This window comes from Peromyscus eremicus, chromosome 11 (assembly GCF_949786415.1).
Source record: "Peromyscus eremicus chromosome 11, PerEre_H2_v1, whole genome shotgun sequence".
Taxonomy (NCBI): domain Eukaryota; kingdom Metazoa; phylum Chordata; class Mammalia; order Rodentia; family Cricetidae; genus Peromyscus; species Peromyscus eremicus.
The window spans coordinates 48,334,408-48,358,783 of NC_081427.1; the positions used below are offsets into that span (position 1 = coordinate 48,334,408).

The following is a 24,376-nucleotide window of genomic DNA, read 5'->3' on the forward strand; positions in this document are numbered from 1 at the left end:
TAGCTATACAACCAAGTTCCTTTCCAGATGCTGGCTCAGGTACAGCTTCGTTAGTATTAAGTTTTACCCAATACGAAAGGGCAGGGGGCTGCAAATCACCTGCAGGATCAGTCTCTGAATACCATTCCAGTGGAATTCTCCACTCCCTGCTTCCCTACTGCCAACTGAATGGAAGGACTCCCAACTTTAGGGGCAGTGGAAGCCAAAAAAGAAGGCTGCTAGGTCCCTGAGCGGCCTCTTAGAAAACTGCCTGATGTAAACACTAACACAGGGAGAAATGAGCTTCTTCAGTGGTAACCGTGGACATCTGAGGTTTGTCATCTCCTGATGAACATGTTTTTAGTTAACATATGTTCCCTTTTGAATATGAAGTAACAGGCTCAGAAATCAAGAAATTGTCCAGTACTGTATAGAGAGGAAGGAAATGGAACTTGCTGCGGTTCAAGACAAGCTCCTCTGTTTCCCACAGTATTTCATCCCTTTGTGCAAACCTGTTAAATAGCCTCCTGTTCAGCTGCCCTAGCGCTCCTAAAGCTTCTTGGGCTTAAACGGAGTGGCATCTGAGCTAAATTAGAGCTTATCAACATCATTTATTTTCAGTTAATTTAATTCCATAAATTTATTTATTTAATCTAGAAACTCATTCAATTTCAGTGAATTCACACTGTTGCAGCACGAATCTTGAAGTCAGTTAAGCTCAGTGCAATGTTCCTACGACATGCTTTAACTCTCAACTAAACTACTTGCTTTCTTCGAGAAAAGCATTATGTCTTACATCTCTCTGTATCAGTTACAGCCCCAGAACGTGTCTTGCATGAAGTAGGTTCAAATGGTTTGTTGGTGAAAAAGAAATAATATGGGGAAAGTTACCTGCATGAAAAATAAGAACTCCATGAAATAAATAAATAAGAACTCTACTCTTCTAATCCTATTTTCCTAATTATGGCATATGAAAAGATGGCTCTTTATCCAACTACCCTTCAATGTCAGCTAAAATACAAACCCTCTGCACTTATTTCCTCAGCTGAGAAAAATGAAGGAATTGGTCTAAAGTACTCATTTTAAAACAGCACTCTGGGGAGCCCTAAGGGTTCCATGAAGTACCCTTGAGGGATTGTCCCAGACAACAAAGGGAGATCTAAATGACTTGGATTCCAGGGCTCAGAATCAGCTGTTTTTATTAATCAGTGTGCTAAGTGTCCAAATAATAGTTCATATGAGAAAAGGGTTTCCTTCTCTTAAAAAAAAAAAAAAAAACATAGAAAACATCTGGTCCAAATAATCTCTAATGTCCCTTTGATTTCCAAACTTCTATGATTCTATTTAGAAAAATTCATTTGAACTACTACATGCTTAGAAAGATAAGACATAATCAGATATGTTATAACTTACAGAGAAGGTTGTCATTCACCCACAACCTACATGAAATGAGTTGAATAAAAAAAAGAGGAGCCCTAAGTAACTTCATGTTATTTTTATGATTGTTTATATCCTTATGGGTAACGGTCCCTATATTAAATTCAAACCCTGAGGAATAACTCAATACACTGTTAACAAACTCCAATATCTATGTAAAAATGAGTTTACCAGGCAGTTTAATAAGTACTAGAAAACTGAACACAGTGTTTTAAAAACACAGGCAAGTTTTGTTAAGACTGATTAGAAGAAAGTGTAGGACAGCAATCCAGAGTTTGACCCACAAATGCTAGGACACTGACATCACACTGGTCTGTCATCAGTATTAAGTTGAAAGCCTCTAACAAAAAACTCAGGTTATTGAGGGAAAACAGATTCAGAAGACTAGTAAGTAAGAAAGAAGAAGAAACCCTGTAAGAATGAAAAGATTTTGAAATGGCATTTCAGAGGTTTTATGTAGTACGTATCCTATAAAATGTTTCTACGTGTCTCACTTAATCTTAATAGCTCTATGAAATAAACAATATGATCAGCTTTACTCTACAAATAAGCAAAAGGAGCAAAATTTAGCAGCAAACTCATTTGACTGACTTCAGCGTTTAGACACTTAATCACTATATTGTAATCATCTCATCATAAGGGTTGTTTCTGATTGAGTGCCTAGGGTAGTATGAAAACTATACTAGTCGGCAGAGGTACAACAGTGAACCAAAGAAAGTCTGGGCTCTGTCATAATGATTACATTCTAGTGGGAAAGGTAGGACAAGGTAATTAATTACATATGTAGATGGTATATCAGATCATGATGTTAAGAAAGGGAGAAAAGTCAGTGAAAAAAGACAGAGAACAATTATAAGAAGGTTATACAAACTATTTAGAATATTTGGAAATATCCTCTATGATGTACTATTTGGACTGCAGAAATAACTCAGTTGGTAAAGTACTTGCCTCCTGCACATTAAGACCTGAGATGAAGCCCCAGAAACCATGTACAAATGCAGGTACGGTGTCCCACACTTGTAATATTACTCCCTAGAGGAATCCCTTTATCCCTGAGATAGATAAAGATAGATCCTTGAAGCTCGTCGAACTTACTTTGCCCAAGTCAATAAGGGACTCTGTCTCAAAAAACAAAGTATATGGTACCCAAGGAATAACACCTCAGGCTGACTACTGGTGTCCACATGCATGGAAACACACATGCACACCTACACACTCACATAAAATATATTGATATTTGAACAAAACCTGCATAAAATAAGTGAGAAAGTGAAAAAAATGTATTGATAAAAAAGATCAAGCACAAAGAAAATGAGATATTGTGGGATATTTGTTTACATTGCATGATGTGTCTTTTAATAAAAAGCCAAACAGCCAATAGCTAGGCAGAAGGTTAGGTGGGACTTCCAGGCAGAGAGGAACTCAGAGGGTTAGATTCTAGGCACTCAAAAGACACCAGCAAGCCTGTAACAACTCAGAAGTACAGAATGGGAGAGAAGTAAAAGCCATGTGGCAGAACCTAGATTAATAGAAACAGGTTAATTTTTGTTTATAAGAGTTATTTGGAAACAAGCCTAAGCTCAAGGCCAAGCTTTCATAATTAATAATAAGTCTCCATGTCATTATTTGGGGGCTGGTGGTCCCATGGGAAAGATAAGCTACAATGAGGTAAGAGCATCCATGCACTATTTAAGAAACAGCAAGGAGTTACAATGGCTGACTGGGGGAGAGGGGGATGTTATCATAAGATTAGAAAAGAGGAGACATGGATAAGTGAAGTCCCCAAAACATTACATCTGGCTGGCAAGAGCAGTTTCTCACTTCCCTCAGCATCCTTACTCATGCTTATTCTAATCGGATCAGGATCATGAGGACTAATATCATATCCTCACTGCTGGGTTTCTACAAGAAACTCAAGCTGCTCTTCCTGACTACATACCCCATGTGTTAGAGACATCATTCACTCTGATTCTATGCTCTACTCCTTTACCCATCATCCTAGACACTTCCCAGGATCCCTTGTCATACTCGAGCCAATCAAAACTCCCCACATCTTCAGTCTCCTCTGTGAATGTTCTAACAAGAATCTGAAACTCTCTAAATGACTTGGTGAAGTAATCTGGAACAGTGGTCATTTTCTAGCTTCTTGTGGTTCACTACCACTTTCTGTATGGAACACCAGCTTCTCATGCCATAATCTTCTCTTTTTCAGTTGCAGTTATGTGGCCTCAAGTCCCTAAGTAAATATTTTAATTTTCTGAATCACAGTTTCTGCATTACCATTTCTCAAGTAATCACCCGTTTCAATATTTTATATCATAATTCTTAAACTTTGTTATGTGTACACATGTGCCCAAATTCCTTTACCATATCTTTTGATAACTAGAAAACAAAAAGAATGGACCCTTTTAAGAATATTAAGAATCTATTAATATAGATTTTCAGAGACCAAAATATAGATTATCAATAAAACTTACTGTGATGAAAAAAGTCATCAAAATATTTTAAATATGTCAAATATATTGTATAACAGTTAAAATATTTTCAGTGGCTCTATAATAATGACAATACTTTTATAATAATAAATAAATAATAGTTTAAAAGCAAAAAATGTAACATGATACAATAGGAATATATTTAATTCATATTAGAATAAGAGCACTATATTGTTTCATCACTTATGTTTTGTGATTAAAGGAAACTCATTTTTCAGTTAAGAACTAGTGTGATTTCAAAAAGATCCCTTCTGAGTTGGCAGCATGCTGTCCTAAACCCTCAGTGAACTGCACACTCAGGAGACTCAGTAAATGTCCTGTGATTAGATTCTGAGAGCTGTTAGGAAATTACCTCTAGACTGTACTGAGAAACTTTACTTCAGAACTGCACATGTTATTCAGCAAGGTGAAAACCTGGTCAGAGCCAGAGTGTGCAAGGAAACAGACAAACTCCAGGCAGTGTACCAAACATTAAAAGGGGTAGCCCAGGGGTCTGTCTGCCATTCAGCTGGGCTCCTGTGGACCCAATAGCATGGCCAGCATCTGTGATCTAATGTTGAAGAACTGCTTATTGATGCCACCAACATGTCACCCGTTCCCACAAAAGATGGCCTAGAGGTGAGAACAACACTCACAGTCCAACTTCTGAACTGCCCAGAAGTATGACCAGTATCTGTGACTTGATCTGTAAATGACTGTTTGGACAGAACTAACACCTGTGACTTGACTTTATAAAAGTCTGTCCACCATGGAAGGAGGGGTGCTGGAGAGATGGCTCCATGGTTAAGGCACTGGCTGCTCTTCCAGAGGACCCAGGTTGGATTCCCAGAACCCATATGGTGGCTCACAACTGCCTTCAACTACATTTCCAGGGAATCTGACACCCTCTTCTAGCCTTCGCAGGCACCAAGCACACACATGGTGCACAGATATACATGCAGGCAAAACACTCATATATATACATACTTACATACATACATACATACATACATACATGTGTAATAAAATAATTTTTAAAAAATATTGCCCAAGAGTATGAGAGGCCTCTTGGAGTCTAGGAAGGAACTGAAAGATTCAAGTCTAAAACCAGCAGCCAGGTGAGAGTATATCAGACATAATACCCACATCAGCTTTCACAACTTCATGGTAATTCCCTTTATTAAACACGAGATGCAAGGCCAGCTCTGTCCTTTGTTCTCATCCTTTCTCTCTTACTCTCTGTTCTTCTCTTTTCTTTTCTCTATTTTTTTCCTATTTCAAGTTCCTTGGATAAGTTTCCTCAAAGAACATAAACTACCTGCTTTGTGGTGCCTCTGTGTCTTAGTCTCCTACGGCCTGAGACAGTTTAAGGTTATGGCTGTCCTGGAAACCATTCCGTAGATCAGGCTCGCCCCAAACTCACAGAGATCTGCCTGCCTCTGCTCCCAAATGCTGGAATTGAAGGCGTGTGCCACCACCCTCCTGCCCCTGACTGAATTTTTAATGTTTCTCTTTTCATTCTACTTTTAGCCAAAATTCACACACACACACACACACACACACACACACACACACACTTTTGTTTCACCCTTCTGTTTACTTTTCTCTGTTCTATAGTTTCTCTGTTAATTTGATATTAACCAATAGTCTTAATCTCCTTTGTTCCCTTTTACTCATATCCACAAAAAAAAAAAAAAACCTTCATGCACATCCGTGTTTCTTTGCTTCCTAAAGTTATTGGAGTTTAAACAGCTTGTTTGTCATTTGACTATTTCTGTATGTTCATAGTTGATCTACTCTTTGGTAGTGACTGTTTTTCAGGCAGTATTCTATTTTCAGAGAAAATAGAATGTGTTTAGTCTCCTAAACACAAATCTAGCTCAATGCTATTATTACACAGTCCCTCTATAGCACTGCAAATACTTCCAGTGAAAAAAAAGTTGGGGAAAATATCCAACAACGGATCTAATTAATCCTAACCAAGATGCATGAGCCTCAATGCAAAAGCATGAAATAATTGAAATACATGAAAATCAAAGGCAATATGACTCCTCCAAAAATAACTAAATGCACAATGATGTCCTCCAATAAGAATAAATTTGATGAAAACCCAGACAATAGATTCCAAGGAATGAATGTAAATGTATTAAAAGAGTTCATAGTGCACAAATAAACTCTTGAAAGAATTCCAAGAAAAAACAAAGAAGGAGCTACTGAAATATATTACTCAATATAGGATAGGTCCTCAATACATATTGAAGGTGGAATTCAAGAAAGATCAATTCTGGGGGAAAAAAGTGCCTGAACTGGGCGGTGGTGGCGCACACCTTTAATCCCAGCACTCGGAAGGCAGAGGCAGGCGGATCTCTGTGAGTTTGAGGCCAGCCTGGTCTACAAAGCGAGTTCCAGGAAAGGTGCAAAGCTACACAGAGAAACCCTGTCTCGAAAAACCAAAAAAAAAAAAAGTGCCTGAAATATTGGAAATGAAAAAATCCAATAAGTCAAATAAAAAGCTCCATGAGCAACCTCATCAATAGAATCAATCAAGGAGGAAACAGAATATCCAGGCTTAAAGACAATGTAAAGGAACTGAAACATTCAAACAATGACAAGGACAATTAATAAGAAAAAACAATGGAACATTTAAGATCCATGGGACACGATGAAAAGACAATCTATGGGCATAAAAGAAGAAATTCATGCTAAATGCAGAGAAAAATATTTTCAAGAAAATCACAGCAGAAAATGCCTCAAATCCAAGGAAGGAGGTGCTCATCCAAGTATAAGAGGTATTTTGACACCAAATATACAAGACCCTACAGGAACATCCCCATGGTCTAGTATAGTTAAAATACTAAAAATACAGAACAAAGAAAGTACATTGAAAGCTGCCGGAGAAAAACACAAAGTAACTTATAAAAGGGCAAGACCATCAACAAAAACTTTAAAAGCCATGAGGATTCAGAATGATTATTGCAAGCTCTAAAAGAGAACAACTGCCATCCTAGACTATTACATCCAGCAAAACTATCTGTCATAATCAAAAGAGAAAGAAAAACTTTACATGATAAAGGCAGGCTAAAGGAATTGATGACCACTAAACCAGATCTACAAAAAATACTTGAATCTTTCCACCTGACAAGAAATATAAACACATCTATAAAGCCATGTGAAAGAATAAACCACATTAGAATAGAAATACACTAATAATAATATTAAGTAATTAAATAATAATAAAGAAAACACACTAGAATAGGAATAGAACAATGCAAAATACAATAAAACTAACAAAATAACAGAAATTAACAAATACTTTCAGTGATAACTCTCAATATCAATAACTATCAATTCTCCAATCCAAAGCCAATACTAAAAGATTGTATTTAAAAGGGAAATTTACTTATGAATTATATAACACCTTGAACCCTAAATTTGCATTTGCATTAATTAAATAAAATCAACCTTGGGTCAGGAGGCAGAGCTATCAACTAGTTGACAGACAATAATCATAGAGAGTCAGAGGCCCTCTGGAATATGGATAGAGAGACGCACAGGAAGCAGTAGGGAGGGACTGAGTGTAGTGATCTTTTTTGGCTTGGTGGAGCAGAGGAACTGCACTCTTTCTGAGTCTTGGTAAGGAGGTAAGTTCAACTAGTTGCTCCTCAACCTCTCTGAGCTAGCCTCTGACTACTGAGTCTTATTGATAAATAGAATGATAGAGATTTAGTTAAAGCTACATTTGGTGGCAGGGACAGGAGGCAGATTCTGCGGGATGTAAAAGACTACCAGAGAAGCAAGCCAGTAACTGTTGAGCCACAATAATTGGCTGAAACAGAAGTAGATTCAGGTGCAGCTGCTGTGCCAGAGATAAAACAACAGTGAAGCTTTGCGTTTTTGTCGGATTCTTAACACTGGGAGTAGGGGGTGTCTCTGACTCTAGCCTACCCTCAGGACCCTTTTCCTCCTATTGGGTTGCCTCATCCAGTCTTGATAGGAAGGTTTGTACCTAGTGTTATGGGAACTTGTTATGCCATGTTTGGTTGATATCTCTGAGGCCTGCTCTTATCTGAAGGGAAACAGGAGAAGAAATGAATCTGGGATGGGGTGGGGGTGGGAGAGTGGGACTGCAGTCAGTATCTAATGTTTGAGAGAAGAATAAATAAAATAAATAAATAGAACTCTGGGATTTGATCAAGAAAGCAAGAGAAAGTAGATAAACAATAAAGACATAGACTTTCTTCAATAAAATTGTAACAGAAAATATCCCAAATCTAGAGAAAGAAATAAACATTCAAACATAGCATTCAGACCCTCAAATAGACATGATTAGAAAAAAAAAAACTGTCCACAAATTTTCCTCCAAAACTAAAATAATGTATCTTAAAATAAACCTAACCAAGGAATTGAAAGATCTCTACAATGAAAACTTTAAAACACTAAATACAAAAATTAAAGACATCTGAAAATAGACAGACTTCCCTTGTTCATGGATTGGAAGAATCAATATTGTGAAAATGTCATTATCACCAAAAGCAATCTATTCAATGCAATCTGCATCAAAATTATAATGGCATTGTTTACAGGAGGAAAAAAAGCAATCATAAAATTGATATAGAAGGACAAAAGGCAAGCTATAGCTCAATAGAAAGAGTAATGCTGAAGGTGTCACAACAACCAATCTCAAATTACACTAAAGAGCCACAGTAAGTAGCAACAACAAAAATCACAGTACTGGTACAAACTAGGTCTTTAGATCAGTGAAACTGAATAGAGGACACAAAAATCAACTCTCAGGGCTAAAGCCACATGTGCCCTAGGTAGACTCCTACTGCTTAGCCATTGGAAATGCAAATGAGAACTTCTTTAAGATTTGTTCATCCCAGACAGACTGACTTTCATCCTGAAAAGTAATGCTGATAGGACATGGGCAAAAAGAAACCCTTATACACTGTGACTAGGGTTGTAAACTTGTGTATTCCCACTAAGAAAATCAGTATGAAGGGCCCTCAAACAATGCCCAGTATAACCCAGCTATACTACTCATGAATACACTAAGTCAACATACCACAAAGATACTTGCACATCCACAATTATGGCTGCACTTTTCACAATAACCAAAAGATAAAATCAGCCTAGATGCCTATCAAGTGATGAATGGTTAAAGAAAAAGAAATTGTGGTAAATACATACAATGGAATTTTCTGTTTAGCCATAAAGAAAAATAGAATTATGACATTTTCAAGAAAATGGATACAACTGGAAAACATTACATTAAATAAAATAAGCCACATTCAGAAATATCATATTTTCATGCAGAACCTAAATTTAAAATTACCTATGTGTACAGGTGTTTGTGTGTATGTGTGTGTGATTGTTTATTGTCAGGAACAAGGACAGAATCTCTAATTAGTGGAAAAATACAGACCCCCCCCCATAAGACAGGGAACTAGATCATCTTAGAGTCAGGTTGCCTAGCAACAGGACATTGAGTCAGAGCCCTTGACCCTTTTACCCTGTAAACATCCTATACAAACATCCTGCTAGCTTGCCCCACCCTATACAGATAACAGCTTCTTGCTCCCCCTACCCTGCAAGAACTGTATAAACCCTCCTGGAGAAAAATAAAGTTGCACCTTGATCAGAATATTGTCTTGGTGTATTTCCTTTGTATCTCCTGTCCCTATCATTCCGTCCTTAGGGTGGTCGAGAACCCGTTGAAGCCCTGCTGGCCGGGACAGTTTATATGTGTATATATTTCCCAATTACATAGTTTTTTTAATTTAAAATTTATTTAAATTCTACTGTACTTAGATGGTTGTTTTCTACTGAAGTTAAAAACAAGAATGTGGGTCTGTTATAGTAAGAAAGAAAAATGATTGATGAAAATAGAACTAAGACATAAAAGTGTTTGTGTTCTTTACACATAAAGTTTTAATGGAACATCTATATTAGCCTGAACAGGGTAAGAGTAGATGAGGAAGTGGAGGAGTATGATTTTATCTGAAATCACTACTATGTGCAACTGTGAACTATGTATTTACCATTTTACTATAACAGACTCAAATATGCAGCATTTAGGAGTACCCTGCACTCTTGAACCCATTTTCAAAACAAAATAGGCTTAACAACAGTCTTCATATAATTAGTAAGGAAATATTACATAAACACTGGTATAAAATTTTGCTCTAAGAACTCATCACCATAAGCAGACCATAACTTACTTTAAATCTGTGTGCCCTCCCAGAGACAAATGTGGAAGAACCTAAAGGGTAGTTAGTGTCATGGTTTCCTGAATACAATACACCTTGAAACTGTTCATGAATGATGAAGCTTTGTGATCTGAACAGGAAATTCTGAGTATAAAAGGATGCCTAAGAGGTCATTCAGTCTCTACTTCTCAATGAGTTTAAAAGGCTGTCCTGGGAAAATCACTGTAAGCATTATGGAAAACAAGGATGAAAAGTAAAAGCAGCAGAAATAATGAATATTAGGCTATCACCTTTCTACTTAAACCACTTACATGTATATTTTAGCGCAAGGAAAGGTATTTATATTGTGAATCTATTTTCCCATCAGAAATGTAAAGTCATATCTACTTACCAATCCAACACAGTTGCTTAAGGCCACTTTAGTTGTGCTGCGTTGATCTTGCAAGTATCCTGTGTAGTGACAGTTGTCTAAGAAATCATGTTTCCACTGGGGTCCATCTTTCCCCCAGTATTCTACTGTAAAATGTTTAGACACAAAATTTGTATTGAGAGTCAAGTTTAGGTGAAAGTGCTTGCCATAGGCTGAAAGTTTAAAAAATAATTTAGACACTGCCTGCTGTGGCTCAATAAGGTCCATACTTCGTCTCCTCCTTGAGTGCTTATCATCTTTCACAGTAAAGCTGAGAAAAGCTCCATTTTGATCAACTCTTATTGGAATAGTTAGCTGGTAGTGTTCAAGGTAAGTCAGGAATTCCTCTTTGTAGTCACAAGGCAGAGAATCCAGAAAAGCACATGGAAGAAAAGAAAATTTAACAGAACAAAGAAGTAGCAATATAAATAATGATGTCAATTAAAACTATACATCATTATATGTGAGGTGCGGATGAAAATGTTGTATTAAACAAAATGAAAGAGTAAAGGTATAAAATTGAAAGATTAAGTTTCAATTGTTTAATTCCTCAAAATGGTATTATTTAAAAAAAATTATTTGTGAAGGACTACTCTTCTTTCCTAAATTTAATTTTTAACATATGGAGTTTAAAAGTTCTTCTAGAAGTATGAAAATCTTACATGAAAATGAGACAAAAAGCACATATACATTTAAAAAAAAATGTTTAATTCAGATAAAGTTAGTTTTGTAAGCTTTCCAAAAACATGCATGGAGAATCTCTACAGCTCTGAAGAAACTATCTTCAAAGAAGTAGAACATCACTAGGAATGTGAAAGACCAGGGACACTTTAGAGGCCAATCTGACAGCTCCTCACAATGTTAAACATGAATTACCAGATCACTTAGCAATAATTCTACTCCAAAGGTACATACAAAAAAGAAATAAAAACACATTTCTGGGTAAAAATTTATGTGTGGATGCTCTTATCAGGCCTGTTCATCAGAGCCCAAGGGAAGAAGTAATGCAACTGACTCCTCATCAACTGATGAAGAGGCAGGCTGTGGTAAGACAATCCTTACTTCTTATATAGTAATATAATAAAAACACTATTCTCCAGCAGAAAGGAAGCAGCGGTGATGTGTGCTGCAATTGCACATGAATTCTCTTTCACAACAACTGCCTTCTCTCTTCTTCCTACTTCTGTGCAATAGTCAGAAGAGGCCAATCTCTAGAGTTCAAAGTGGAGAAATTGCCTAGGAATAGGGAATTTGGAAGTAACTCTTACTGGGTAGAGGTTTTTTATTTTGTTTTGGTTAATCTTTTTTTAAAAACTACTAAAATGCACTAAAGTTGATTATGGTAATATTGCACAGTTCTAAAACCTACTAAAAACCATTGAGATGTATACTTTAATAGATGTGTTATTTGTATGTTATATCTCAATAAAATGTTAACAATCAAGTGTAGAAAAAATTAGAGGACTATTATTTTTTTCTTTTTATTTATTTTGTTATCTTTTATTTCATATGCATAAGCATTTTATCTGCATATATGTATATACACCATGTACACATCCAGTTTCCATGGAAGCCAGAGGGCATCAGAACCAGTGAAAGTGGAGTTTCAGATAGATGTGAGCAGTCATGTGGGTGCTTGTAGTGAGCACGGATCCTCTGCAAGAGCAGTGTTCTTAACCATTGAGCCTTCTCTGCAGCCCCATGATTTTCTTACTTAGATTAGTAAATCATCTCTTTTTTAGCCAAACCTTCATTCAGTTAGGTTTATCACTAGGAGAAACCAGTTTTCATCCCATTGTGTCACTGCCACACATGGAGTTTACTCCATAAACATAAGGTCCAATAAAACTATAACCGGTGGAAATAATTTAAAATATGATGATTCACTTTTTATAAATAAGAGTCAATTAAGTACTATGGTTTTGTTGATCAACATTCAGAGGTATACTCCACACACAGACTTCTAGTCTGTAACACCTTCAGCAGCAGCAAAAAAACTATTTGTGACTGGGTATTCATGGGAGGAAAATCCAAAACATTTGGTTTTCAATAACTCTATGAGGAATGGACTGGTCCATGAACTACAATTTGACATTTCCTCCTGGGACTTTCTTTATTGAGGTCATTTCTATGATATAAAGTTCAATTGTCTAAATTAAAATTGTAAGAATGAGAATCCTTATGATTGGAAAGTATTTTGTTGTTATTTTTGTATTTTAAATGAAGGGTTCATGTTTAAAGGGGTCTGTATCAAAGTTTACCTGGTTTCTTCGTCTTCTACAACATAAACGTTTGGTTTCTGTTGGAAAATGACCCTGGCTCCAAACCCTAGCCAGGAATGAGTCTATTAAATTGTAGAAGATAAGAAAAGCAGCAGCTTAGAGTGCATCATTTTCTAAGACGAGTCAACTCTAAGACCCACTCAAGAAATAGCTCCAAGGGACAACTTAAACAACCTTTGTTTCTGTCTATCTGACTAATATTCCCAAGAAACCATTTAACAAACTATAGAGAGAGAGTTTTCATTTTGTGATAATTTCTATCAAATTTCAAAATCAGATATCCTACCTTGAGAACTGTATGAAAGTCTGTGGTCACTATAAAATTCCGAAGAAGCCATGATGAGGCTCAAAATCCAAGTCAACGTTTTCCACGAAATTTCCATAATTTGGAAAACTGAATGATATTTTGGAGGGCTACCTATGAGCTAGAGAGTCAATATCATACCAATATCGAAGCATAACAAATTTAATTCCTTAAATCTTCTTGCAAATGAGTTGTTAGATGCTTCACTGTTTAACAGGTACTTTTCCCCAACATCTTGTACTTTCTTCTATGTCTGGATTCATTTTCTCGATCCAAAATGAAGAGAATAATGATGATAAAATTTATCATAAGCAAAGCTCAGAGTGATGGGTCACTTCAGTATGGCCATTCTTTAACCTAGAGGAAAAAATGTGAGTTAACTGAAAAAATATCATGAATGGACATATTTACTACAGATTAATGAATATTTGCCAAAGGATATAAATTCAAAAGAATTTAATATAGTTAAATACATAATCAGAAACCTAAGTAGCTAGTAGGATAATTTTACAACTACTAAATAATTAAATAAATAACCTTGGAGCTTGAGATTACAGAAGAGTTGTTGATCTTGCACAATATTTTAGGAATCAAGAAAAAAAAAGAAGAGGAGAGAGGAGGAGGAAGAGGACGTGGGAAGGAATCTGAAGAGGAGACTAATAACTCTTTTAAAAATAATGAAACTCTGAAGATAACAATGGATATTCATGGTGTGCCAACCTCCTTTTAGTAAGATAAAAACGCAGAGAAACTGCATAATCTAAGTCCATCGTATGCACTAAACAAACGGTATGTTATTTCATTCCTCAACAAAACGTTTTAAGCCCATTCATATCTGTAGTGGGTAGCGAAAATGGTCTGTCAGATACTCTAGGCCTGTAGCCAATTTGAATGCACCAACAATGCTGAGAAACATTAGGTGACTGTCCAGGCTGCCAGCTGTCTCTGTCTACTCTTGCAAGATTCCCGAAAGTTGCTTGCATCCATCTTCCATTTCTCAGGTACCGTTATATTCCTTCTCAGGGCTTTGATGGGACTGAAGACTAGCAGTTATAGTTACAACTTTATATATATATATAATATCTTAGAACATATTAAGTATTAGATTCAAGTTCTTTAGGATAGGACATCTTTTGGAATGATCTTTGTAACATACCATTTACCTACGCTCTAGACTTCTCTGGATTTTAGTATATGTTTCTTGTTTGATATTGTTCGCATTGATTGTAGTTCCATCTTATCTAGGTCATTATCCCTCATTACTTCTGGACAATATTTGATAACCATTCCTTTGTATATAGTCTTGTATTAAGTTAGAACCTTCTTATTTAGACAAAAGGAGGAGATGTAGTGGGTAGCCATTCCAGCTTTGATCTGGAAGTTCCAACCCCCACTGAGGCTTTGGTAACTGTCAGGCCTACAAGAGGGGGCCAAGAGAGGGCCCTGAAGACCCGAGATCCAGATGCACCGCTCTCTCTTGGTTCCTGGACCCTGGATGCTAGAGGTAGACCAAGCAGAGTTCTCCAGAGAACACTGCCAGACTGCGCTACATCTTCCCCAGACCCTGCAACCTACCTATCCCTTCATTTGTAAGTTACACCACTAAATAAACCTCCCTTTTAACTACGTGGAGTGGCCTTAATAATTTCACCAATACATATCCAAGACTGATGTGCTACTTCATGGGGTACCTGTGTTTTGTTCTGACAAAGCAGATCCATAAACACACAGTGAGATTTATCAACTGTGTATGAACACTTAGATAGTATCACAACCTAAACTTCTAAAAAATTGAACTGATTTATGGTAGAAAAGAATTTATCTAGAAGTCTTACATGACTTCTTAGGAAACTCAAATAAAGTAATTTCAACTCTGTATAATGTACTTGAAAAGATGTCTTTACAACCTTATTCCAAATATCACAACAGTTCTCAAGTCCTATCTCATATGTCTTACCTCTTGCCAATAACCTCACTCAGAATACATAATTCAAAATATTTACATATGTGGCCACCTGGTTTCCCAACAGATAACACATCAGAAGAAAAAAATAACTAAAGGATTAAAAAGTAGCTCACTAACAGCAAAACAATAACTAAAAAGGACAAATAGTTCAAATTTAATTTTAGAACCCCGAAGTAATACAGCTTGGAATAAAGGTAAACTATCCTTACGTAGTTTAACATTTCCAATTGTGTACACAACTGTGCCATAGTTCACTATCTGATTTTGGTAATATTATGTCTGACTTTGTAATGAAAGTTATATCACTTCCGTAAGATATATTAGTACAAATAAGACAAAGAAATATGTAGAAGATATTTGAAAAAATGTTATCTCAAATTCCTAACATACATAGTAGTCACATAATAAACATTTGCCGTATTTGTTGGCTTAAAAATAAATGAATAAATGAATCAATACTAGATGAAATATAATCAGGCATATACAGGGGTAACTGGAAAATTAAGCCAGAAATAGTGGTTATCATAACTACATAAAATGCTTCACATTCATCTCTACAGACATGACCAAACTGCTGACCTTTGGAAAGTTGGTTCACTAATCAACAAATATTTTCTCACCATGTTTAAAAATGACATTTAACAACAGCAGAATACAGAAAAGATTAAAACACAATCCTTGCCCTTGATGAGGAATTCATAATCTAAATAACAGAAAATTTCAATATAGAAGTATGTTTCAGTGATCAGATGAAGGAAATAACCTCTAAGTCAGTGAAGACAGGTTACGGAAAGCCAGTGCAAAACAGTATCCCAGGTAGCTCTTGGGAATGAGTGGAATTTCACAAGTCAGACTGTTGGATATAATCATTACCTATATAAGGAATTTCACTCCAAAAGTCCTAGATGGCAAGCAGGTGGAGATGGTGGGAATAGGCACTAGTATTAGTAATAGTAGAAATAGTACATTTGGTTCCTGTGCAGAAGCCTAATTAGTAATATATAGAAAAGTAGTTTAAGGTCAAACTAAAAATAAAATATTTAAAATACAGATTTAATCTTCACTCACAAAATAATAGCACCCCTGTGGTAAGGCAGACTCAGTGATCCTGCCTCTTAACATCCACACTCTTTTGTCATTCTCATCCCTTGAATAATTTAATTCTAGTCAAGAAAAATATCTCAATATTGAGAGGATGCCATTTCCATGATTCGATTACAAAAGATCTTGGCTTACAACTTGGTACTAGACTTTGTTTCATTGGCTTACATGAAGCAACTTAATACTTAGATGCTCACAAAAAGGAAATTAGAGGAACCTCCACATAGTACTGGCAAGAAACTGGAGCCCCATCCAATAGCAAGTTATTGAATCCTGCTCTAGAATCCATCAACTTAGAAGTCCATTCTTCCTCAGTGAGGGTTCCTGGAGAGAACTCAGTCTTTGCCAACACTTTGATTATAATGTCATCAGAAGGGCATAGTCACAGCTGGACTCACAGAAACTGGCATAGCAAATGTGTGCTAAATTAGTTACTCTGTGGTAATTTGTTATGCAGCAATTGATAAGTAATACAGCCACCAATTATCACTTGAAGAAGTTGGCATTCACAGAGATCAGGTGAGTCTAGATCTAGCAAGTGAGTCCACATTCATACACATGGCTATCAGCCTCAAAATTCTAAGTTTTGTGTATTATATCACACTTCTAGCTTGAAGTACTCTTTTGAATATTCAGGAGTAGTTCTCTACAACTGTGCAGTATAATATGTTTGCAAATGGAATCCATTAGCATGAACAGTTTTGTTTTGTTTTTTTTAAAGCAACTGGACACAGTTGTTTTATGTCACAACTTCTATTTCTGTTTAGGCAAGACAAAAACTTTATATTCTCAAGTTTAAAATCTGTAAAACTACTAAATGCCACTATTGTTCAATCACAATAAAGAAAAGAATCCAGAGTCTTGGTTTGCAACCTTCTCAGACATGGTTCTCCAAACTGAACCATGGAATATCAATGCATGATTACTGCTTCATGAACAGCACTCATCCTTAGTGTTTTCAAATCACTAGAATGTTTTCAGTAATAACATCTGACATCAAATGGGTCCTCCACTTCCTTTAATTGTAATCTTCTTTTAAGGAGGAATTTACAATTAGCACATTTGAGTTCATTTGCTAGCAGTCTTGAGGGATTTGTATTAGATCATCCACACCTTCCCTTTGTTTTCTTGGACACTGAAACTAATGGCAGACTTACAATACAATGGGCTTGATTTAGAAAACAATTTTCCCCCTTGATCTTCAGTTTTGTAACTTCACTCCAACCCTTCCTAACACTAATCTATAAACATCTAAGTTGACTAAGCCAGGAGCATTAATAGGAAAAATAAGTAAACTAAAGTAACTTATTCCCTAAGAAGGGCATTGGTACTTCATAGAAAGAACAGGAGTTCCAGAATTAAACAGACTGGAGTTGCGGTCTTGTTCATCACTAGATACAGTATCTGGTACATGGGCACTCAATAAGTTAGATGCCTTTCTCCTTCCCTCCTCATTATCTTTTAAACTTCCTATGCTCAGAGAACAAACTTGACACTGTATTGGTGCTCAGTTGGCCAGAGCTCAATTAAATTATAAGCAGCATATCTAAATCACTCTTAGTCACTCACACAGTACAAGTGAATTGTGTTAAACCACTTTCTGACACCTGCTGGGAAAGTTAATCTAGATGCCAGAATAAAGTATGTGTAGAAAAAAATAGTTTCCAAAGTTCAACTAACACTAAAATGCTAGATAATTGCTCAGAAATCACAATGCATTAATAAACCTTTCAAGTTGCATAAGAACAGCAGTATTATTATGTTGTGGGAAACACAAAGGCTGGTTACTCCTAGTTTGACTTCAAGTTACAAAACCTCCCTGGACCTGTTTTCTCAACTATAAAATTGAGACTTTTTGAGAGAATAAATTAGATTGCACCTGATAGCATGTCTAAGTGCTTCACTGGAGTGGCTAAATAAACGTTATCCCTCCCCTCCTACTATGCATTACTTTTCAAAGCTTTTCCTACAAAAAAAAAAAATTTCATATTCCTCCTTCCCTGAAAAATGTGGGATAGTAGGACATCATAGAGCCAATATGGAAGCTGTCTTCTCTTTAAGGCAGAGTGAAGAACCTAGGCTATGATAATTATACCTATAACTTTTAAATTTGAAAATACAAGCAAAATGTCCAGTTCACTTTGACTTTTGTATATGATTTTTATTCATAGTATAAATGCCCCAGCAGGCAAAGTTAAAGAATAATTTAACTGCTTCCATGGATCAAAACTACACTAGTTATGTTGAAGAAATAAGACCAGACAACTTGTACACAGCGATCCCCTCAGTAGTCTGCCCTAGTTGAAGCCTGTTACTTGATTGTTCTTTATGGTTTGACGGCCCACTCAAGTGATGTAGAAGTAGCTAAGTAGTAATTTCCTCTCACTAGCTATTATTATGAAGCTAGAGAACATGGTTAACATCTTTCTCAACTTTTTTCATCTATCTTCATTTGGTTATTTATTTTAAAGCTGATTTGGTCTCCATGGAAAAGTAACAAAATCCTAAGCCCTTCAGGCCCTTTAAGTTTTATACATCAAAAATTTTTCATTTCATTTTCCAGTCTTTTTCTCTCAACAAATATTTGTTAACTACTGTATGCTAAAGACACAATTGGGTTTCAAGTATAAAGGATTTTGGTTATTTACAAACATTGTAAGATTAGTCACCAAAAAAGTATAATTAAATACACAATTTACTCAAAACTTATCTATTCAGAAAAGCAAAAATCCAAAACAAAATTTCCCAAAATAAAGCCCTTAATTACATAATTTTCCTAATGCTACCTGTTTTATAACATTTTTTTCCTTTAAAAAAATGCTTTTTCTCTCTTGATATTAGTGTAAAATATTGATAACCAACTTTGGTTTTGTTTTTGTTTTTTAACTGTGACAAATTACCTACCTCTTCATTTTTCTCTCCCTTCCCACAAATTCCAAATATGCTACTAACTTTCCTTAATATGAGAACTCAATTCATCTGTCACTAAGATCACAAACAGCAGGATTTGGCACACAGACCCACTCTATGTCACTCATGGCTACTTTGGGTTGCTAGGGAAGTGAAGAGGAAGCAGTAAGAACGGACAAGAATAGAGATTCATTTGCAGGTTATAGACCAAACTCAAAGTTATTTACAATATTTCAGTCTTAATGATTAGAAGATTTTCCTCTACGAAATCACAAAAATATTGATACAACTACACAGAATAATCTGCTGCCATTTGTGGCAAATTAATGATTTGCTGATTTGTTTTAAATCAACTTATACACTTTAATATAGTATTTTTCAAAAAAGATCACTAATGCTCACATTAATATAAACAAGACTGCACTACCACTTTGGTGAAAATAATTATCTCCAAAATTAATTTTCTTAGTTGCCTCCAAATGCACCAGTTTTACATTTACATTTGAATTTACATTTCTTTCCCTGTCATGAATTTTAAGGGCTTCTAATTCACCACTAATTGTTTCAGTCTAATCAATATAAGCTTAAAAGAAAAGAGGAAAAAATAGTTTTAAAAAAAAAAAACTCTGAACATAAGAGAGTAAATTGAAATTTATATTCAGTGTATTTTTTAAAAGTTCCAAGTAATGGTTTGTCGTCGCCTCCCCCCTCCCGCCTCGCCCCCGGCTTTGCACACCCTCACCACCCCCTTCCCTTCCACTTCATCCAGACAGAGGGTAACAGTCTGAGCTGCCCTGGTTGAGTTGATCCTAAAGTTAACATTCAGCAGCCCGTTTCCAGACAGCAGCGCTAAATCTATTTGGATAAAACGCGTGTGACCCAGACAGTTGGCATTTGGCCCAAACGCGTTGCACCAGCGGCTCAAATAAAAACAAGAGTAAGAAACTTACTCTCTTGTTCCCTCTCAGTGTGCTTTCTTACTCTGACTTGCTTTCTTTGCCTCTAGCACGAGTGGAAAACTTATCAAAGACAGAAATTATAGCACAAATTGTCAGAAAGATTTTCCAATACTTCCTCCAGCACTCTTGTTCTCTCTCCCCAATCCCTAAATTTTAGTCTCATATATCACATATACAGACATACCCTGATAAACAAGACTCCAGAGGGTTGAGTCTAGCATGGCCCGAGTGAGCAAAAGTAAATAAAAACCACACGCTTTCATCTCTGATTAGCCTATTAAGAGCTTAGCATATCCTAGAGCATCAGTGCTACAGGCAACACACTTCTGCTGGCCTGAGAGCACAGACATGAAATATGCACTTGTCTGAATGCTAAAGACACTGACATGAAACGGATTTGCAGAAGGCAATTGCATAAATCTGGAAATCGATTAAAAACACGCATCATCTTTACTTTCTCCACCACTATCCGGTGATTAGTTAAAAGACCACGATGATCATAATCAAGTCTACCTCACACAACATGTAAATTCATACAACGAGCGAGTATTTTTCACATCATAAAATACCTGTAAGCCCCGGAATTCTACATCCGCGAGAAGTCTAGAGTTTAAAAGATTTGTCTGTAAAATGAGTTCAGTCAAACTCACTCTTTGCCATAAAGCACACGCACGCGCACACACACACACACACACACACACACACACACACACAGAGAGAGAGAGAGAGAGAGAGAGAGAGAGAGAGAGAGAGAGAGAGAGAGACTGAGTTTAAGCGTTATTCGTAAGACAAGCAAAGCACAAGGGTTTTGTTTTTTTTTTTAAGGTTTCATTGAATATTGTGAAGTCTTCCTTACCGTTTCCATCTTCAAATTCTGATAAAAAGTAAATTTCAAACAATAGAGATTGCACTGGACGACTCACGTACTCCCTCCTCTCTCTCTTTTCTTTTTGCCCCCCTTTGGAAAGCCACACCAGCCAGTTATTCTGCAGCCAGAATAAAACCCTATAGTCTCGCTAACCAGAGCTTTAGAGAACTGACTGCCGATTTGGCAGTTAAAAAAAAAAAAAAAAAAAAAAAAAAAAATTAAGAAAAAAAAAATGCTTTCAATACATCCAAGGCTATCAACCTAAGACGTGCTTTGCAAACCCCCTACTCTCTCCCTCCCCCCGCCCACCCCCCTAAAAAAACGGAAAGGAAAAAAAGAAAGAAAAGAAGAGGGGAAAGGCTTATTGGGGGTGGAAGTGGTGCCCTCTCTTCCTGGACAGCTTGGTGCCTTTGCTATGCAAATAACATGTGCAGAGCATCAAAAGGTATCAGGAGAGAGAAGACCAGAGGAGCAGGAAGGGCAGGAAAAGTTTTGTTGAAGTAGCCCTCGAGCTCACTGCCGGCCCCCAGCCAACTTCAATTGCAGCAGAAGAAAATTTTGGCAGCTTTCCTCAGAGGCAGAACAAACTGACGTCAGTCTGCAGATGTGCCTGGGCTGCGTCGGGTGCGCATGTGTCCTGGGTCGTCACGTGGAGGGGGAGGGGAAGTAGAGGTACAATCGGGGTATCCAACTACCAGCCATTCAGAAGGGCTTAGACAATGTCAACTTTTCCGCCCTGTGAATGAGAGAAACTCTGGCCCCCTAACCTCTCTCCCCTAGCCCACCCCGCCTCCTTCCTCCTCCTCTAACCTCTTTCAGAGTCTTGTCGGCTTTGTTAGTAGTTTCTTGGAAAAGGGAAGGAGGGGTAGAGAGGTTGGCTGACTTTAGATATACTAATGTCACTGTTAGAATTTTCGGTGTCATTCTCTGTTTTTAAAATCTGTACAATAAAAGCATTTAGAAGTTGCTCATAAAACCTGTCATGTAAGGAGTCAGATCAGTGGGGCAGGCAAATTTCAAGACTTGAAAGCAACGTGTGTACAAAACGCCTGTGCTGAATGCATACTTCAACAAGTGAGGTTTCCACCAAAAGAATGAAAGCTAAACATAAACTGAGACCTGCACAGTTTCCATGTGATTATCGACTTCAGGTTATGTGGAGCTTTAAAAGGAAAAGGGGGGGGGGGGGTTGCATTATTTCCAGATGAGAGACTGGATGGCTTTTAAGCTGCAACCGGGGGAAAGCAACAAGTGAGATGTATTTCTTAGGCAGTACATTGAATGAAACTTCAATGACTGTTCAAAGGAAAATAAATCCGAAATCAGCCCCCTAAAACGGTAGGGGGGAGGGGGGACGACACAGGAGCCCCGCTGAGATCTCAAGATAAACAAACAAAACCTTAGAACTGGTTCTTCTAGCTTTCCTATCCCACCTCCCCCTCCCCACCAGCTGCCATTCCAGCCTTTAAGGGCAAAATACCACAACGACGTAGCACTTTCACTTTCATTTGCTGGGAGAAAGCCCCTGGCATTAAACTGTAGGGGGAAAAAAAATGCCCTTTCCCAGTCCTAAGCAAGCAAACAATGTCTGGCGCAAGTATCAGAAGCAAGGGGGGAAAAAATCGAAAATAGCTGAGGACAAACGTTGCCTTTCAATGGTGTAATCTGCTGCATCATTTATCTGTCTGTCGCGTAGAGTGTAGAGTTGGGAGTTGTTTCATGGTTGCCAAGGTTGGGGGAGGGGAAATTAAGCCTTGAAATTCCAGTCTTTAATTAACACCAAGTCAATTTCCTATGGTCGGAACCAGAAAACTGAATTGGACCTCAGGGAGGAGAATAAGGAGGAGGTACTTTCTAAATACCAGTTCTTAAATTTCTAGTTTCTGCTAACGTTGTTGTCCATTTGGGTTTTGATTTGTTTTGTTTTTTGTTGTTGTTGTTGTTGTTTTCCTTTCCTACACCAGAGGTAGTAGGTGTATTTGTTCTGGAAAACCTATGAATAGTTAGTTGGCTTAAAGAAGGCATAGGTCAGACTGGGAATGTGGAACCAAACATTTACTTCAACACTTCTTCAAGGGGTGGAAGGCGATAGCATTTGTCCAGTTGATAGCTGGCATTTTGACATTAATCTGCATAGTAAACGTAGAAATGTGTTCTGTGGCTGGTACTGACAGTTTTAAATAAAGATGACTCATTAAGCTGTGTGTGTGTAAAATACGTTGAGATTGTTAGACCTCACAGCAATACTAGCAAACACCAAAAAATAAACGTGGCACACAGCTAGCCGCCTTTACATAAAAATCACCCGTTAAATACGTGTGCGCTTCAACTTTCCTTAATGCTCCAAACACTGGTATAAAATGGATACAGCCAACACAGAAAAGTAGTCAGGGTGTCACCACTAATCACTATGTCATTACCTGAAAAGCCTTTGCTGTTAAGCTAGGCTGCCCTAGGAAGAAGTAGCTGCCCTGTAAAGCAGCTTTTTCAGTGAGAAGTGGACTTCGGCTAATTACTTATTCAAAGAGTGCCATCCTGCGTCTAAACAGAGTAATGAAAATGTTCTAATTTCCCTTGCCTCCTCCAAATGCTGTAACCAAGACTATAATGAGCACAACTAAAAAATTATTAGTGCAAGAAATGGAGTGTCTGTTAAAGTTTATATATGCTGGACATTTTAACTTTATTACAGAAACTATCGAACATAAGAAAAACCTAGTGTGATGATCCCCCAACATCATCCAGTTGTAACGAGCACTGAATGAAGCACAAGTCATCTTTTTTACCTTATATTCTCATTATCCATTCCCTCCACCAATGGATCATTTTAAAACCAACCCCAGATACTTCATTGCCTCCACTAAGTACTCCTGCATTCTAAAATATAAGGACTAAGTTTTTAAAAACTAGTACACTACTGTTACTTTTAAAGCAATGGTAGATAACTCCATTGTGTAGCTAAATGCCAATCTTCAAATTTCTCATCACAAAGTCATCTTTTTAATGGAATTAGAGGTACACAACATATTGTGCTGATATCCCACACACACCCGTATGTTCTGAGACAGGGTCTGCCTTGGATTGCCCAGATTTGCCTCGAACTCATGGCAATCCTCCTGCCTTAGCCTCAAAGGTGCTAAGATTACAAACATACTCAACTCTGCTGTTCTATCCCTGCTATTTGCCTTTCCAGTGAGCCTTGTTTGTTTTTCTGTTTTGTGAGACACAGTCTCCCAATGTACCCCAGGATGGCCTAGAGCAGTCTATGTAACTTGGGCTGCCATCAAACTTGTGATCTTCCTTCCTCAGACTCCCAAGGGCTAGTATATGTTAGGCACCTCCACACTGGGCTCTATTAGTAAATCTTCAGTTACATTAGAACAGATACACAGAGAAGCAGATGAGTCCATACCTCTGTGCTATGTTCTGTTTAAAAGCATTTTACAATGTAAGTGTTTCCTTTTTCATTACTTTTGTT

At 37.1% G+C, this 24,376-nt stretch overlaps 1 protein-coding gene across 1 annotated transcript in view; it reads right to left on the reverse strand.

Annotated features, from left to right (window-relative positions):
- Adamts6 (ADAM metallopeptidase with thrombospondin type 1 motif 6) overlaps nt 1-13,443 on the reverse strand; it is a 214,305-nt gene extending 200,862 nt beyond the window's left edge. The window contains exons 1-2 of the mRNA XM_059276387.1: nt 13,077-13,443; nt 10,491-10,855 (exon numbers count right to left, since the gene is read on the reverse strand). Of these exons, the coding sequence (XP_059132370.1) occupies nt 10,491-10,855; nt 13,077-13,173 (462 nt within the window). The 5' untranslated portion in view covers nt 13,174-13,443. The remainder of the gene's footprint in view (nt 1-10,490; nt 10,856-13,076) is intronic.
- Nucleotides 13,444-24,376: the final 10,933 nt, after the last annotated feature.